The sequence below is a fragment of the Liolophura sinensis genome, chromosome 1 (genome assembly GCF_032854445.1).
Source record: "Liolophura sinensis isolate JHLJ2023 chromosome 1, CUHK_Ljap_v2, whole genome shotgun sequence".
Classification (NCBI taxonomy): Eukaryota; Metazoa; Mollusca; class Polyplacophora; order Chitonida; family Chitonidae; genus Liolophura; species Liolophura sinensis.
Genome location: NC_088295.1, coordinates 1,223,076 through 1,242,219, shown reverse-complemented (window position 1 = coordinate 1,242,219; position 19,144 = coordinate 1,223,076). Strand labels below are relative to the sequence as shown.

At 43.0% G+C, this 19,144-nt stretch overlaps 2 protein-coding genes across 2 annotated transcripts in view; both read left to right on the top strand.

Moving 5' to 3' along the window:
* The window catches only part of LOC135461467 (beta-mannosidase-like), a 25,196-nt gene extending 20,712 nt beyond the window's left edge, over positions 1–4,484 (top strand). The window contains exons 15-18 of the mRNA XM_064738580.1: positions 252–396; positions 650–876; positions 2,435–2,617; positions 3,993–4,484. Of these exons, the coding sequence (XP_064594650.1) occupies positions 252–396; positions 650–876; positions 2,435–2,617; positions 3,993–4,226 (789 nt within the window). The 3' untranslated portion in view covers positions 4,227–4,484. The remainder of the gene's footprint in view (positions 1–251; positions 397–649; positions 877–2,434; positions 2,618–3,992) is intronic.
* A 6,363-nt stretch (positions 4,485–10,847) lies between these two features.
* The window catches only part of LOC135461452 (uncharacterized), a 276,606-nt gene continuing 268,309 nt past the window's right edge, over positions 10,848–19,144 (top strand). The window contains exon 1 of the mRNA XM_064738560.1: positions 10,848–10,936. The gene's annotated coding sequence lies outside the window, so the exon portion shown is untranslated. The remainder of the gene's footprint in view (positions 10,937–19,144) is intronic.

The following is a 19,144-nucleotide window of genomic DNA, read 5'->3' as shown; positions in this document are numbered from 1 at the left end:
ATTAGATTCTATCATCGTCTAGACGCATACCAAGCTTGAAATCTTAGGTAAAACTGGACTCGGACTTCAACCTTGGTCTGCCTCTCCGAAAACTGACGCTCAAACCAATCAGCCAACTCACTGTCGTCTCTTGATTAGGTTGAAAAGTTTCAGTATTGAGATGATAACGATATTTATTTATTTATGGTTTACACATGCTTCAAACACATCCTGTATGGGACTTTTGGTATATTTTGGTTCTCCGTTCTCAGATTAACCAGGCGATTGCGCTGAAGACATACTCCGAGCTTCTACGACGGCGCCAAAACGAGGCTGTAAATGGCGAGGGGTTCACCATGGGTGCTCTGTTCTGGCAGCTTGAGGATATATGGCAAGCCCCTACTTGGGCCTCTATAGGTAGATCTCACTTATATTCAAATAAAAGCAGCTGAAGCTCTTAGAAATACATTTCTTATGGTGAGGGATCGAGGGCGAGAGAGGATTGTTCCATATGACATTGTACATACATTCTACCATGTATGTCGTACGTCAACTTTCCAAAAGTTGGCTTATTGCAGTAATAGTTTTGATTTATATGCCGATGAAATTTGTGGAAGCCTTGAATCTCACATTTAAAAATGGTCACCATTTCCATTCTTTGAACTTACAGAGTATGGAGGCAAATGGAAGATGCTTCATTACTACGCTGTGCGCTTCTTTAGTGACACCCTGATATCCCCGTACATCGACCAATCAGAGTTGAAGGTTTACTACATCCAGGACTTTCCGTCGGTACCCAGAAAGGCTAACGATTCCAGTACAAATGTACTCAATATTAGAGTTCGATCCTGGAGCAGTTTTACTGTCCAGTACAGGGTTGATGTCCCTTTCTTACGGGTAAGCAGTTTTACTGTACAAGGTTCACGTCCCCTTCCCACAGGTAACCAGTTTTACTATCCAGTGCAGGGTTGACGTCCCCTTCTCAAAGGTAACCAGTTTTAACGTCCAGTACACGCCCCTTTAACACGGGTAAGCAGTTTTACTGTCCAGTACAGGGTTGACGTCCCCTTCTCAAGGGTAACGAGTTTTACTGCCCAGTACAGGGTTGACATCCCCTTCTCAAGGGTAACCAGTTTTACTATCCAGTGCAGGGTTGACGTCCTCTCCTCACGGGTAAGTAGCTTTACTGTCCAGTACAGGGTTGACGTCCCCTTCTCAAGGGTAACCAGTTTTACCATCCAGTGCAGGGTTGACGTCCCCTTCTCACGGGTAAGTAGCTTTACTGTCCAGTACAGGGTTGACATCCCCTTCTCAAGGGTAACCAGTTTTACTATCCAGTGCAGGGTTGACGTCACCATCTCACGGGTAAGTAGCTTTACTGTAAAGTACAGGGTTGACTTCTCCTTCTCACGGGTAGCCAGTTTTAACGTCCAGTACAGGGTTGACGTCCCCTTCTCACGGGTAAGTAGTTTTACTGTCCAGTGCAGGGTTGACGTCCCCTTCTCAAAGGTAACCAGTTTTAACGTCCAGTACACGCCCCTTTAACACGGGTAAGCAGTTTTACTGTCCAGTACAGGGTTGACGTCCCCTTCTCAAGGGTAACGAGTTTTACTGCCCAGTACAGGGTTGACATCCCCTTCTCAAGGGTAACCAGTTTTACTATCCAGTGCAGGGTTGACGTCCTCTCCTCACGGGTAAGTAGCTTTACTGTCCAGTACAGGGTTGACGTCCCCTTCTCAAGGGTAACCAGTTTTACCATCCAGTGCAGGGTTGACGTCCCCTTCTCACGGGTAAGTAGCTTTACTGTCCAGTACAGGGTTGACATCCCCTTCTCAAGGGTAACCAGTTTTACTATCCAGTGCAGGGTTGACGTCACCATCTCACGGGTAAGTAGCTTTACTGTAAAGTACAGGGTTGACTTCTCCTTCTCACGGGTAGCCAGTTTTAACGTCCAGTACAGGGTTGACGTCCTCTCCTCAAGGGTAAGTAGTTTTACTGTCCAGTACAGGGTTGACGTCCCCTTCTCAAGGGTAACCAGTTTTACCATCCAGTGCAGGGTTGACGTCGCCTTCCTTTATTTTTTTTTTTTTGATTGGTGTTTTACGCCGTACTCAAGAATATTTCACTTATACGACGGCGGCCAGCATTATGGTGGGTGGAAACCGGGCACAGCCCTGGGGAAACCCACGACCATCCGCAGGTTGCTGGCAGACCTTCCCACTTACGGCCGGAGAGGAAGCCAGCATGAGCTGGACTTAAACTCACAGCGACCGCATTGGTGAGAGGCTTCTGGGTCATTACGCTGCGCTAGCGTTCTAACCGACTGAGCCACGGAGGCCCCGTCCCCTTCTCACAGGCAATCTGTTTCACTGTCCAATACAGGGTTCATATCCCGCTTTAACGAGTAAGCTTCCAATGCAGTAATAATTATCCTGTACGTTTCACTACCCTACAGCCCAGCCAGAGAGCATCCTCAATATACAACAGACCCTTATCTACTATATTGGCGAATACAAATTGTCCGTCCAAAGCCTATTGTTTCTTGGAATTTGGACTCAATGAAAATTTCACCACTGGCAACTGGTTACTACTGACGTATCCAAAGGACACGAAGGGACTACATCGGGCTTCTATAAAGGTAAGTGGAACACGGTACTAGGTCCGTACATTGTTTTCACCTCTATATCCTAATATTTATTTATTTGATTGGTGTTTTATGCCGTACTGAAGAATTATTGACGACGGCAGCCAGCATTAAGTTGGGAGGAAACCGGGCAGAGCCCGGGGAAAACCCACGAACATTCGCAAGTTGCTGGCAGACCTTCCCACCTACGGCCGGAGAGGAAGCCAGCATGAGCTGGACTTGAACTCACAGCGACCACATTGGTGAGAGGCTCCTGGGTCATTACGCTGTGCTAGCGGGCTAACCAACTGAGCCACGGAGGCCCTCTATATTCTAATAGCCTCCGGTATTACCGATATAGTAGTAATTAGGAAACGGAGCATCACACATATGTTTGTATGGTTTGTCAGAAATAGGCCCCTCTGTGGTTAGCGTGACCCAGGAGCCTCTCACCACTTCAGTCGCTGTGGGTTAATGTCCAGCTCATGCTGGCTTTTTCTCCGGCCGTACTTGGAAAATCTGCCAGCATCCGGCGAATGGTCGAGGGACAAGAGATTTACTCCCACCATAATGCTGTTCGTTATCATATAAGTACGTCGTAAAACATCAATCAAATAAATTTATCAGAAATATATTAATGTACTCTCCAAAAACTACTCTGCGGAATTTAGGAGAAAGTCTGTTGTCCTAGTGATGCTAGAATGTATTCTGCTATTGCAGCAGATTGATCTGTTAAATATAAACTCACACATTCCATTTATTCAACATAAAGGTTCATAAAGGTAACACAAAATATCACGTTGAATATGACAGAATATTATATTATAATCACAAGGTAATTCAAATTCTATTCAAATTAACAGGTTAATTTGAAGTCCATGCACTAGACTGAACTACAACAACATCAGTACTTTCCCGTAATTCTTCAGATTTTAGAAACATCGCTCCAGTTGCCGCTCCGACTGCAATGAAACATGAACTATCACGTTATAAGGCAGTAGCATATACTTCTCTCTGTTTATGTAGGCCTGCTTCTTACGTTATGTATTTATTATGCTATACATACTATACTTATATATTTATTATGCTTATGTATTTATGCATCGGGTTTTGACGTCGTGTTTAACAATTTTCAGTCAATAGACGTGTCTTCTTGTGGCAGGGAGAGTCAATGCCACCAAAGTGCTAATCTTAGTGCAGAGCTCCACGCTCATCACGCTGCGGACGAACCTCGATCTGGACGTACGCCTACAGCTAGCCTACTGTTCATGATATACAATATGACTTCAGGTGGCAGAGATTCTGCAGTTAAGCGTCTAACTGAGCGACAGAGAACCTTGCCTTATGTTTTCATCTACTAAACGAAGACAGTTTTATCGGTTGATTACAGATAGGAGATCCGCACCTCAATCAGGACGGGACGTTCACACTCCAACTCTCCTCCACCACAGTCGCCATGTTTGTTTGGCTGGATACAGGAGTGATAGAGGGGCGGTTTTCTGACAACGGCTTCATCATGAGTGAACCTTCTCGAGACGTCGTCTTCTACCCATGGCAAAATGTCTCCGTCGTTGATTTGAAGACCAATTTGACAGTCACTTCCCTGGCCAACGTTTACGAATAACTTCGCATCAGCAGCAAATCGGGATAGCTGTATGTGCAGTCTTATGTGATATTAAAAAATCAAAAATAAAAAACGTTGCTCTGCTATCAACAAGAGATGTAATTCTTTCAAAAAGTAATAATCTATTAAATTTAACCGATAGCCTGTTATTGCAACAGATTATTATGTTAAATAAAGCACTATGTTAATTAAAACGTAAAAATTGTATTAGGCTAACATGATGTTATATTGAATATGACACAGTGATCAAATACATTCTGGCACAATTCAGACAACAGACTTGTTGAAATGAAAAGACTATTTTTTGGGGTGTTGATGCTACATTAATGTGTTGTCTCCTTTAGTCCTGTGAATATCTGTAATCAATACCTGCTTTGCAATTCACACTATACGAACTGGGTATGTAAGGTTGCCTCCAAGACCCAGTTGTGCTACGAGTATATGGTGGAACCGTCTACGTATCTGTCAGGCGTTCCGCTCAGCAGAGAGGTATAAGTGAGGATTACATGCTTGTGACAACAACGCATAAATAGGGGGATTTATAGGAAGTATTGTCAATGTACAGCGTGATTGAGTTTGTGGTGAGCTGTGTGTTTCACACGAGCATTGCACTAACAATGAAACGTTGCGACACGTTACCACAGTGCACAGAGCCTATGTCTCAGTGCACAGAGCGTATGTCACAGAGCACAAAACGTATGTCACGGTGATCAGAGCGTATGTCAGAGTGCACAGAGCGTATACCACAGTGCACAGAACATATTTCACAGCGTATGTCACAGTACACAGAAAGGGAGAGCACAGGGCGTATGTCACTGTACACAAAGCGTATGGCACGGTGCACAGAGCTTATGTCACAGTGCACAGAGCGTATTCCACTCCGCGGAACGTATGCCACAGTTCAAATGGCACATGTCACAATACATAGAGAGCGTATGTCACAGTGTACAGAGCGTATGTCACGGTGATCAGAGCGTATATCACGGTGCAGAAAGCGCATGTCACAGTGCACAGAACGTATGTCACGGAGCACAGAGAGTATGTCACAGTGCATTGAGCGTATGTCACGGAGCGCAGAGCGTATGTTACAGTGCACAAAGCGTATGTCACGGTGTACAGAGCGTCAAAACGTATGTTAATTTGCACAGAGTGTGTGCCCCAGTGCGGAGAACGTATGCAACAGTTCAAATGGCACATTTCACAATACATAGAGAGCGTATGTCACAGTGAATAGATCTTTGTCACAGTGCGCAGAACGCATGTCACAGTGCATAGAACTTATGTCAATTTGCGCAGAGGGTATGTCACATTATGTATAGCGTGTGTCACAGATCATGCATCGTCTCACTGTGCACATAGCTTATGTCAAGTGCATAGAACTTTATGTCAAAGTGTGCGGAGGGAATGTCACATACGTGTAAGACCTGGGTGTACGGCGAGATATTATAACCGGACTGTCTCACGGAAATCTGGGCAAGTTTGTGCGGAGACAAATTCCGAATAGGTCAGCTTGAAGAAACAAAACCAACTCGCTGAAAATACCTTGCAGTTAAAAACTGGTTTATTGACAGAGTACAATACGAAAAAAAAAAGAAAGAAAGAAGGGGAGAGACAAATAGTGTGCTCAATGTCCACACGTCAGTTTAAGTATGGACCTATTCCGTTTGGGCTCTATTCTTTTTGGGTAAACCTGCGTACTGGAGATATCCGATTACCTAAACACAAAATACACTACAGTATGCTAACATTCTGGGGCCTCCGGGGCTAAACTTACCTAGACACAAAATACAGTGGCGTATACAAAAGGCTGGTGTGACTACAAGCGATTACTGGTAAGCTGGCTCAGGAGAGGAAGCGCTGTTTTAAACGCGTGTAAAATTTCGCGATAAAACATTAACTACACATAAAATGCATCAAATTAGTAATAAGTGATATAAGAACTGTGAAACGATGCACACAGTTATCCAATACTCACTGATAAGGTATAAACAGCCAAAGGAAGATTGGAGTTGACAACTGACTGACATATGCTTAGTATTGTTAAATAATAGTGACAACAGCAAATTGCAAAGAGCCTAAATACAAGAGAACTGCAAAGTCACATAACAACGGGCCCGCGTCTCCCGGAACAAGAGCGATATGAGCAATTAGCATAAGCAACATTGGCCTTGGTGCAAATCATATATGCTATATATATATATACACCAAGATAACAAGCGTAAAGTGGTTGCACAGTACAAGTTGTCCCTGCATAGACAATGTAAGTTGGCATATGTCAGTAGGGCCTCATCCAGCCATGCAAATAGCATGTATATATAAATTACATACAAGTAAGGATAGTTAGCACATACATTATAACTAACCAACATGTGTATCATAAACAGGCTATTGTATAAAACTATAATGGGGACTTAAACCCTCAAAACAAATAAACACTTGCATTTACAGGTGTAAGAATATCTTTATGATGTCCCAATCTAAGTGAAAAATCAATTTACAGTGAATATGCAACTGGTGAAAGAGAATACGTTATGTCCATGTCTTGTGTGGGTACGTGTGAACAACTGGGCCCATATACATTATGCTCATGTCTTGTGTGGGTATGTGTGAACAACTGGGCCCATATACATTATGCTCATGTCTTGTGTGGGTACGTGTGAACAACTGGGCCCATATACATTATGCTCATGTCTTGTGTGGGTACGTGTGAACAACTGGGCCCATATACATTATGTTCATGTCTTGTGTGGGTACGTGTGAACAGCTGGGCCCATATACATTATGCTCATGTCTTGTGTGGGTACGTGTGAATAGCTGGGCCCATATACATTATGCTCATGTCTTGTGTGGGTACGTGTGAACAGCTGGGCCCATATGGAAGTATGGTCAAAACATATGGCACTAGTATAGACCAAGACAATAATTGCTGTGAATGCAAAATAAAGTGTACATTCAACTATCGGAATAACAGCATGAAGGATTCAACCTATCCTTATCTCGGACAGCTTGGCCACATGGGATCAACATGCTCACAACTTAGTATAGAAATTGAGTTCAATTTAATCAAAACAAGGTTACAATCCTCAACAAATAAGCAAATATTTATCCCTGTTACTACTGATGACCAACAAGCGCAACGAAATATAAAACACCTTGACAAATCTGTCTCGGAATGGTATAGAGGGGCTGCCATTTTGTCACATGATCAAAACAAACCGCGAGAGAGGCTCTAACCAAACCCACTGTCCAGGAGTTAATAACTGGCCTCGGACCCCCATTAATTTTCCATAAGCGACAATGTTAACGTCTAGCGTTGTAGCTCAGTCCCAAACATTCCGTGGCCAATAAGCTTTGGTGCATACCTGGCCCAGCCCGTGAGAAAGAAGTCATAAAAATCTTGACATAGGTTGACCGTCAAAATCTGGACCTTTCCATGCCGGCAGCTGGCAGGCGTGCCTAGCAACGCCAAGGGGACGTCACTCGCAGCCTCATCACTACCTCACACCTTGTGTCCTCTCGACCAGAATTTCAAACTTTCATCAATAAAGCTCATACCTCCTCAAAGTTTAGACAGTTTCCAGCATTTTAATACCAAGCATGCACCTGTGCACCAAAAATGGACGCCTGGGAGCAAAAAAAGACTTTATACCCTAAAATTCACAGAACTACAATCGTCCCTACCGAAAAACGGAAGTTGTAATGGGGGTCTGTGTCCAACTGCTAGATGTGGGATGGAGTATGACTACCATGCTTCAGGTAAGGGTTAACATGCCTGCGACTAGCTGCACACAAAGTATGTGGGTACGTGTTACGCGGGTAAGTGGGTAAGTGGATACGTGGGTACGTGGTTTCGTGGGTACGCGGGTACTTGGGTACGCGGATACGTGGGTACGCTGGTACGTGGGTACGTGGGTCCGCTGGTACGTGGGTACGTGGGTACGCTGTTACGTGGGTACGCTGGTACGTGGGTACGTGGGTATGTGGGTACGTGGCTTCAGTGATAATAATGAAGAAACGACCACACAAATGTAAACGATGAAACCTTGTACATTTGTGTGGTGATGTCTTGACATCTTAACAATTATTCACATTACTAGTTATTTAGTGCTAAAAGCCCATCTATATACCTCCTGGTAATTGGAAAGGATTCAGCGCTGCGTTTAATTGCGTTCAATGAGTATATTACAAAATCCCCTGACGTCTGTGGGTTATATTGGGAAAGCTGGAATGGGCTACTTCCAGGGATTCCAAAAAGGCGCGATAATCTTCGTGACATAATCAATTTGGTAGGCAATTCCAATACGTGTCCTCATTCAGTCAGATCAGTTAAATGACTAATGTGTTTTATTCTGTGCCTTTCAGACAGGGAAGGCGAGCCGTGGAGAGTTGTAATCTTATACTAACTAGAACAGCAGGGTTGTGAAAAAGGTGTAACTGTACAACCCAATTCTGTTTCAGTTATTTATTTGATTTACGCCGTACTCAAGCATAGTTCACATATACGGCGATGGTCACTATTATGATAGGAGGAAACCCGGCATAGCCCGTGTGAAACACCCAACCATCCGCAAGTTGCTGCTAGACTTTCTGACATACGGCCGGAGTGGAAGCCAGCATGAGCTGGACTTGAACTCACAGCAACTATGACGGCGCGCCAACCACCTGGGCCACGGCGGACCCGGATTTCGTTTTTACATACATATAGGCCTACTTGGCTATAATTGCCAACCCTCGTTGGAGACCACGTGCCTTCCACTAATGTGGTATCCATATTTGTACGCCACCCGCGGGCAAGTTTGTCAGTAACTTGCAAAAGGTCGGCGGTTTACCACTGGTACTCCACTCCGGTTAACCCCTTGTGCTCCACTCCGGTTTACCCCTGATACTTCATTCCGGTTTACCCCTTGTGCTCCACTCCGGTTTACCCCTGATACTTCATTCCGATTTACCCCTTGTGCTCCACCCCGGTTTACCCCTGGTACTCCACTCCGGTTTACCCCTGATACTTCATTCCAGTTTACCCCTTGTGCTCCACTCCGGTTTACCCCTGATACTTCATTCCGGTTTACCCCTTGTGCTCCACTCCGGTTTACCCCTGATACTTCATTCCGATTTACCCCTTGTGCTCCACTCCGGTTTACCCCTGATACTTCATTCCGGTTTACCCCTTGTGCTCCACTCCGGTTTACCCCTGATACTTCATTCCGATTTACCCCTTGTGCTCCACTCCGGTTTACCCCTGGTACTCCACTCCGGTTTACCCCTGATACTTCATTCCGATTTACCCCTTGTGCTCCACCCCGGTTTACCCCTGATACTTCATTCCGGTTTACCCCTTGTGCTCCACTCCGGTTTACCCCTGATACTTCATTCCGATTTACCCCTTGTGCTCCACCCCGGTTTACCCCTGATACTTCATTCCGATTTACCCCTTGTGCTCCACTCCGGTTTACCCCTGATACTTCATTCCGGTTTACCCCTTGTGCTCCACTCCGGTTTACCCCTGATACTTCATTCCGATTTACCCCTTGTGCTCCACTCCGGTTTACCCCTGATACTTCATTCCGATTTACCCCTGATACTTCATTCCGATTTACCCCTTGTGCTCCACTCCGGTTTACCCCTGATACTTCATTCCGGTTTACCCCTGATACTTCATTCCAGTTTACCCCTTGTGCTCCACCCCGGTTTACCCCTTGTGCTCCACTCCGGTTTACCCCTGATACTTCATTCCGATTTACCCCTTGTGCTCCACTCCGGTTTACCCCTGATACTTCATTCCGATTTACCCCTTGTGCTCCACCCCGGTTTACCCCTGATACTTCATTCCGATTTACCCCTTGTGCTCCACCCCGGTTTACCCCTGATACTTCATTCCGATTTACCCCTTGTGCTCCACCCCGGTTTACCCCTGATACTTCATTCCGATTTACCCCTTGTGCTCCACACCGGTTTACCCCTGATACTTCATTCCGGTTTACCCCTTGTGCTCCACCCCGGTTTACCCCTGATACTTCATTCCGGTTTACCCCTTGTGCTCCACTCCGGTTTACCCCTGATACTTCATTCCGGTTTACCCCTTGTGTTCCACTCCGGTTTACCCCTGGTACTCCACCCCGGTTTACCCCTGATACTTCATTCCGGTTTACCCCTTGTGCTCCACTCCGGTTTACCCCTGATACTTCATTCCGATTTACCCCTTGTGCTCCACCCCGGTTTACCCCTGATAGCCTACTTCATTCCGATTTATCCCTTGTGCTCCACTCCGGTTTACCCCTGATACTTCAAACAGGATAAACTGAATTATCTTGTTAATTTAAGTTTAAAATACTTAATATGCACGGAAATCTACCCAAATTCGTTTCTTTGTCATGTATATCAGCGGAGAAATGTGTTGACTTGTGTATAAGTACATGTCAGAGATACGTGTCACCTCAGGTTTACATGTATATGCGTAGGCCTAGGTTTGCGTTCAAACCATGCCGGATGTTTTCAACAGCATTTCAAGATGAGACGTCTTCGTATACGGCACACAAAGGTTAAGTGACGTAGTCCACAGAAGTGTCTAGGCTATAAATGTTCACACTTTACGCCACTGTTCACATATATCCAGAGGCACGACGGCTGTAAACTTGTGCGTGTCACTTACTGAGCATCTGATGCACATAAACAGACAGGGAAAACAGCTTTGGTTAACATCTCCTACTCAGGTAAGCATGTTAGCTGAGTAAGTAAACCTTTCTAAAGGACAACAATATATCTGAAAAATATTCAGCATTTAACAGGCCACTGGCATCTCCTAAATCGAATGTAATATAGGTCATGTATGAATGTATGAGTGTTATTGTGTCCAATCGTCACGGCTACTGGTTGTAGCCACAGAATTCCCTGACACATCAGATGCTGCAACAAACAAACTCCACAAGCATATAACAGAGACAAAAAACTCACCGATCCAAGGTTAATATTATATAGAATGTTAATGGTACAGAAGATTTATTACAGTATATTTATAATATGTTGTTTTTTAATTGTTCGTTGTCACTGTCATGTATGGTCATGTATGGACGAAAACATTGTGAAATATCTGTAATTTTCCCTGCGGTTAGAATCTCGGTTTCATTGTGTACAGGATTTCCGAGTACAACATAAAAAAAGCTGTAGGATAACTTATGTATATATAAAAAGCCGAACTTACATGTAGATGCTACATAAAAAATAAATTTGACAGGGTCTTTTTTATATTTTTTTTATAAGCTGGCTCTCGTGTAAAAAAACTGCTTTGGTTTTAGGGTAAACACTGTGATTGTGAAATAAGATCCCACACACAAAAGTCACGCCCTTACGCAAGGCAGTTTCGATACGGTTGCCCCATCGTGCCCATCTGGGTAAGATTTGTAGGGAGCGGCAGATGGCCGAGTGGTTAAGGTCGGATGAGCACGTCTGCTCATTACCGATGGGGTATTGTCAAGATTCCATGTAGCTGCTGCCTTTGCCCCAAATCCGTGTAAATGCCTCATTTGCCCTAAGTCTAGCTACCTCCTTTCTCCTAAGTCCATGTAACTGCCGCCTTTGTTCTGTTTATATAGCTGCCGCCTTTGCCTTAACTCCACGTGGCTGCCACTTCCCCCCGAAGTCCATGTAGCTGGCTCCTTTTTCCTAAGTCCATGTAGCTGCGGCTTTTGTTCTAAGTTTATGTAGCTGCCGCCTTTGCGCTAAGTTTATGTAGCTGCCTCCTTCCTCCTAAGTCCATGTAAATGCCTCGTTTGCACTAAGTCCATGTAGATACCACCTTTGCCCTAAGTCCATGTAGCTGCAGCCTTTGCCCTAAGTCCATGTAGCTGCCGCCTTTGTCCTAAGTCCATGCAGCTGCCCCCTTTGCGCTGTCTATGTAGCTGCCGCCTTTGCCCTAAGCCCACGTAGCTGCCTCGTTCCCCGAAGTCCATGTAGCTGCCGCCTTTGCCCTAAGTCCATGTAGCTGCCAAGTTTGCCCTAAGTTCATGCAGCTGCCGCCTTTAAGTTTATGTAGCTGCCGCCTTTCCCCTAAGCCCATGTAGTTGCCTCGTTTGCACTGTCCACGTAGCTGCTCCCTTTGCCTTAAGTCCATGTAGTTGCCTCGTTTGCCCTAAGTCCACGTAACTACCAGTTTTGCTCTAAGCCCATGTAGCCGCCACCTTTGCCCTAAGTCCATGCAGCTGCCTCGTTTGCTATCTTTTATTCGGTGGCAGTAAGTTGTCGATGGTGCTCTCTCTTGTAAGCCTGACTACGACTACGAATTTGAACTTTGATATGGAATTCATGTCTGGAATATTCATTGTCTGCCCGGCATCATTGAAAACTGATGACCGCTTCCCTCTTGTGTGTTACCGGCTTTATTTTTTATTTGTATAATTTCTTGGAGTTAGTGCTAAACGTTGTTTTGCAAATGAATCTTGCGATTATCGACTTGGAACGCCTTTTACGGACTACGAATGGTATATGAATGTCGGACTTGACGCTTATATGAATGTTGTATATGTTGTTATCTTATTAACTTTAGAAATGTTAAATACAACATTTTGACAGTGGTGGTGGTCAATCAAGACTTCCGCATTATAAATTATTAACAGTCATGTTATAATGTGCAAAAACTCATTATATGGACGGCCTAACAGTTTAAGCTGTTGACACTCGTACATTGCAGATGCAGCATTTGGCATACATGTTGTTTCATTTAAACATTTAGAAAATGTTGACATGGACTGTGCTTCCATGAATGTGGTTGCCTCGACCATATGATATCCATTACCTTGTGGATGTTCCCCAATATACGGTGCCAAAGGCTTGTGGTTTTCCTGTAAACCTGTCTTATTTCTTGTAAGATTAACTACTTTTAAATCATTGCAATTTGCTTCTGCGCATTGAGAAACTGACAATGTTAACGGTATTATATTCCTTTGCCCAAATGCTTTAATACTGAAATAAAGGACACATACCTGCCATTAAGTGAGATAAATCCTGGAAATAGGAAAGTAACCTATGCATTACAAAAGTACGGGATACAGATGCATGACTTGACATCGGTTGACGGTCCTGATAATAACGATGATAAGGACGATAACCTACATCGTATAGCTATTTAGTCTGTATAGCTTATTACAGACAAAGGTCTATTTATGCACCACATTCTTAGCTTTGCTATTCGTTTACTGCTCTCTATTTTACACCAGAGTAATGCACCCATACGGGTCTGGTAAACATATGATTAGGTATTTGGCCTATTTGACTCATAACTAGTCTGAGTAAGCAGTGTCCTCTATTGTCGGTCATCCCGGCTTTGCAAAACATGTCTGCACGGAGAAACTTTCAGACGTGACCAATCCCCGACTGCTATTTCACTGCCATCGACCGCGCCCACTCACTGCGCAGGTGTATGCATGTAATCGTATAATCTGACTTCAACACAGTTGAATCTGCGAGACAGCTGCGAAAACTTCAACTTAAGGTGAGATGAACACAGTTATTTTGTTTAATACAGTATATCTAAATGTAATCTACAGCTATATTATATGCCATTTTAACATCAATTTTCACTCGTTATATTTTAACTAGAGTGTTTTACAACAAGATAAGTTTTCAAAATCTAATGTCCATTTCTTCTTAATTATAAGATGTGAGGTTTTAATGCTCTCTTTGAGCTGGCTGATGATCCTACCGGTGCAATTATCCCAGATTTTTAAAACAGCGTCCTTTTGGTGCTCAGTCCTACATGTAGCTCAACTGAGGAGCATTTATTATTTCTTTTTGGTTTATTTTCTGCTTTTTCCCTTTCTCTTTCTCATTATTTCACCTATATAGGCCTAGGCTTTCCTATCGTCAGTATGAATATAGAGGGTATTGCTCAGTGACTGTTGAATATCATAAACATTTTTAGAGTAAGAGGTGAAAATGATAACCCACGAGACGCGAAGCTCCAGCGAGTTATCATTTCTACCTTTTACGAGAAAAATATTTATGATATGTAATCTTCGCTGTAGAATATTTTATTAATTATTTATATTTTTTGGCAATATTGTGATTTTATGTATTTGAACAAGTTTTAGGGATATTTTTAGCTGCAAGCCTTCACAGACTTATGCATACAGCGTGACGTCGAATATGACGACTTGTATGGCGTCGTGTCTTGTTGTGTGACGTAAGAAATGTTAAATTTGACTGAACTTGTATTATGATGTCATAATCCTGGGTCAATCGACCCAGGATTGACCCCGGATCTACCGCTCCCAAAGCGGACGCTATCGGGGCTATCGGGGCCGATCCCTGCCACAAGAAGACACAATATATGTACACATACCCAATGGCTACTCGACGTTATATGAATAAAACAAAAAATGTTAAGAAGCCCTGAAGTAAAAACTTAAGCATTCATTCAATCGTTGAATGGAAATTGCATATTACCCCGCAGCCTGAACGTAGAATAAATGTATTTTAGCGTTTAACTCCTAATGTCACTGTATAAAAATTTGTTTTCTAACATACGCTATGAATAGCTCAAAATTACAAAACAGCAAATATACGCACTATTTATAAATCCATGAGTATTTAAGATTAACCTAATTATGTACTGTGGACAAATAAATGGCGTGGACAAGCTGCAAGTCTTTGTCTATTTCTGATCTGTATAAATTACCATGTAGGATAGTCATGTGTCACATGTGGTTGTTCGTAATGATAATTTCATCCTTAAACTGATAAGTTCGGAATCCATGTTTTTCTTGCAGATTTCTAGTTCAAGTATATTGCATAAATATTTTCATCTTGGTGCCGCGTTACATGTATCATTGGGGTACAGTTCTGAAGAAGACAAACGGCCTTGTACTAAATAACGCTTCTATTGAAGAAATCGAGATTATTTCTGATGCTAGTGAACGTCCTAACAACTGCATGTATCTCGAAACTGGACAACAGACGTGAAAAAAGTACTAGCAGGCGACCAGTAGCGTCATTATATAAGTGGATTATAGCCATTCGCTTGAGGTGATTGAACTTAGTTACATGGGGTGCATAACTGCTACCAAAAACCTCAAGCTCAGGCGATAACCCTTACATATAGTGAAGGAGAGTGATGGGCAGCACGCAGTATCATTGATCACTCATCGATAGTCTTTTTTACCAGTGTACATTACAAAGATAGTGCATGCTGAAGGATGGGACATCAGGAATTGTCTGCACGAGAGAACTGATATTCAGTTAGTGCGATGGAAGGGATATCAGGGATTGTCAGTTTCACTGAAGCGATATTTAGCGAGTGCGATGGAAAGGACATCAGGAATTGTCACCTCGAGAGAAGCGATATTTAGTAAGTGTGATGGAAAGGACATCAGGAATTGTCACCTCGAGAGAAGCGATATTTAGTAAGTGCGATGGAAAGGACATCAGGAATTGTCAGCTCAAGAGAAGCGATATTTAGTAAGTGCGATGGGAAGGACATCAGGAATTGTTACCTCGAGAGAAGCAATATTTAGTAAGTGTGATGGAAAGGACATCAGGAATTGTCACCTCGAGAGAAGCGATATTTAGTAAGTGCGATGGAAAGGACATCAGGAATTGTCAGCTCAAGAGAAATGATATTTAGTAAGTGTGATGGAAAGGACGTCAGGAATTGTCACTTCGAGAGAAGCGATATTTAGTAAGTGCGATGGAAAGGACGTCAGGAATTGTTACCTCGAGAGAAGCAATATTTAGTAAGTGTGATGGAAAGGACATCAGGAATTGTCACCTCGAGAGAAGCGATATTTAGTAAGTGTGATGGAAAGGACATCAGGAATTGTCACCTCGAGAGAAGCAATATTTAGTAAGTGCGATGGAAAGGACATCAGAAATTTTCAGCTCAAGAGAAATGATATTTAGTAAGTGTGATGGAAAGGACATTAGGAATTGTCACCTCGAGAGAAGCGATATTAAGTAAGTGCGATGGAAAGGACATCAGGAATTGTCACCTCGAGAGAAGCGATATTTAGTGAGTGTGATGGAAAAACCATCAGAAATTGTCAGCTCAAGAGAAGCGATATTTAGTAAGTGTGATGGAAAGGACATCAGGAATTGTCAGCTCAAAAGAAGTAATATCTAGTAAGTGTGATGGAAAGGACATCAGGAATTGTCACCTCGAGAGAAGCAATATTTAGTAAGTGCGATGGAAAGGACATCAGGAATTGTCAGCTCAAGAGAAATGATATTTAGTAAGTGTGATGGAAAGGACGTCAGGAATTGTCACTTCGAGAGAAGCGATATTTAGAAGTGTGATGGAAAGGACATCAGGAATTGACAGCTCAAGAGAAGCGATATTAAGTAAGTGTGATGGAAAAACCATCAGAAATTGTCAGCTCAAGAGAAGCGATATTTAGTAAGTGTGATGGAAAGGACATCAGGAATTGTCACCTCGAGAGAAGCGATATTTAGTAAGTGTGATGGAAAGGACATCAGGAATTGTCACCTCGAGAGAAGCAATATTTAGTAAGTGTGATGGAAAGGACATCAGGAATTGTCACCTCGAGAGAAGCGATATTTAGTAAGTGCGACGGAAAGGACATCAAGAATTGTCAGCTCAAGAGAAGCGATATTTAGTGAGTGAGATGGAAAAACCATCAGAAATTGTCAGCTCAAGAGAAGTGATATCCAGGTAGTCGGGTACACAAAACCATCGATAAGTGATTCTGTAAGTCACGCAGTGGCGAGTATTTCTGATAAATAATCGAATACATCTGCCATCGTAGGAACAAACCACAGAACAGCATCTGCTACGTATGGGTACATATTTCTCATAAATAATGCATCTGTCATCGTATGAACAGACCACAGAACATGGGTATATATTTCTCATAAATGAGAAGAGGCTATTGATTATGAGCGTAAGTCTTTTCCGCTCAATATTTGCTGTAAGAGTGATGATAGGATGTATTCGGAATCGTTATGAAATGTTACCCGCGAAAGTCCGATTTTCGTATTTTGGGTCACTAGCATGTAGCTTGAGCGGGCTAGTGTTTTGACGTGTGTTCGAGACGGATGATGTTGTTTCACCCGCCGGCTTTGTTCAATAAATAAACCTTTTACGACTTTGGGGTCCTGTCGTGTGTGTCACCTGCAATTTAAGGAGGGGTTACATAAGCACATAATCAGTTGTAACGACAGAATACATTCTAACATCACTCAGACAACAGACTTTCTGCGAAATTTAACAGATTGTTTTGTATTTGTGTGTGTGTGTGTGTGTGTGTGTTCGAAGGCCGAATGTGTGTAGCGTGCTCTTGGAGTTGTTGATATCTAAAGATATGAATTTGCAACTGAATGAATAAAATATGTTCTATACCCACCCAGCAAACATGTCTTCAGTAAAGCACAGATAAACACAAATTATACAACAAAAAAGTCGTCTTCACCAGTCATGCCTAATGACAAAAATCACTATATTTTTTACCCACACAGTGATGTTGGCCTGTAAAGCGTAATGACAAAAAGCCCTATATACCCACCCAGTGATGTTGGCCTGTAAAGGGTAATGACAAAAATCACTACATGTATATACCCACCCATGCAGCGATGTTGGCCTGTAAAGCGTAATGACAAAAATCACTACATGTATATACCCACCCATGCAGCGATGTTGGCCTGTAGAGCGTAATGACAAAAATCACTATGTACCCACCCAATGATGTTGGCCTGTAGAGCGTAATGACAAATATCACTACATGTATATACCCACCCTGCAGTGATGTTGGCCTGTAGAGCGTAATGGCAAAAATCACTATATACCCACCCAGTGATGTTGGTTTATAAAGCGTAATGACAAAAATCACTACATGTATATACCCACCCAGTGATGTTGACCTGTAGAGCAAAAAAATCCCTATATACCTACCCAGTGATGTGGCCTTTTAAGCGTAATGGCAAAAATCACTATATGTGTAAAGCGTAATAACAAACAGCCGTGTATACACACTTAGTGATGTTGGCCGGCAGAGCGCAATAGTAAAAAGCCCTGTATACCCACCCAGTGATGTTGGCCTGTAGAGCATAATGACAAAAAGCCCTTTTTACCCACACGGTGATGTTGGCCTGTAAAGCGCAATAGCAAAAAGCCCTATGTTCCCACCCAGTGATGTTGGTGTATAGAGTGTAATAACAAAGAGTCATACATACTCACCCAGTGATGTTGGTCTGTAGAGCGCAATAGCAAAAAGCCCTATATACCCATCCAGTCATGTTGGCCTGTAAAGTCTAATAATAAAAAAACCCTATATTCCCACCAAGTAATGTTGGCCTGTAGCGCGTAATGACGAACATGACGAACGTAATGACAGACATATATACTCACCTAGTGATGTTGGTGTGTAGAGCCTAATGGCAAACATCACTACATGTATATACCCACCCGGTGATGTTGGTGTATACAGCGTAATAACAAAAAGTCATACATACCCACCCAGTGATGTTGGCCTGTAGAGCGCAATAGCAAAAAGCCCTATATTCCCACCCAGTAATATTGGCCTGTAGAGGGTAATGACAAAAAGCCCTACATTCCCACCCAATGGTGTTGCCTGTAAAGTGTAATGACTAAAAGCCCCACTTACCTACCCAGTGATGTTAGTCTGTAGAGCGTAATTACAAGAGCCCAATATACTCACCCAGTGATATTCACCTGTCGAGCGTAAGGACAAAAATCAATATATATCCACTCGGTGACCTTCGGTGGTGTATATAACCACTTGGTCATCTTCACCTGTGGAGAGCAATGACAAAATCACTATACCCTTCGGTAGTCGAGTGCAATGACAAAATCTTTATACACCAACCCAGTGATATTCGCATGTAACACGGAGTAACAAAAATCGCTATTTACACATCCAGTGATATTCGCAATGTCAAAAATCGCTATATATCCA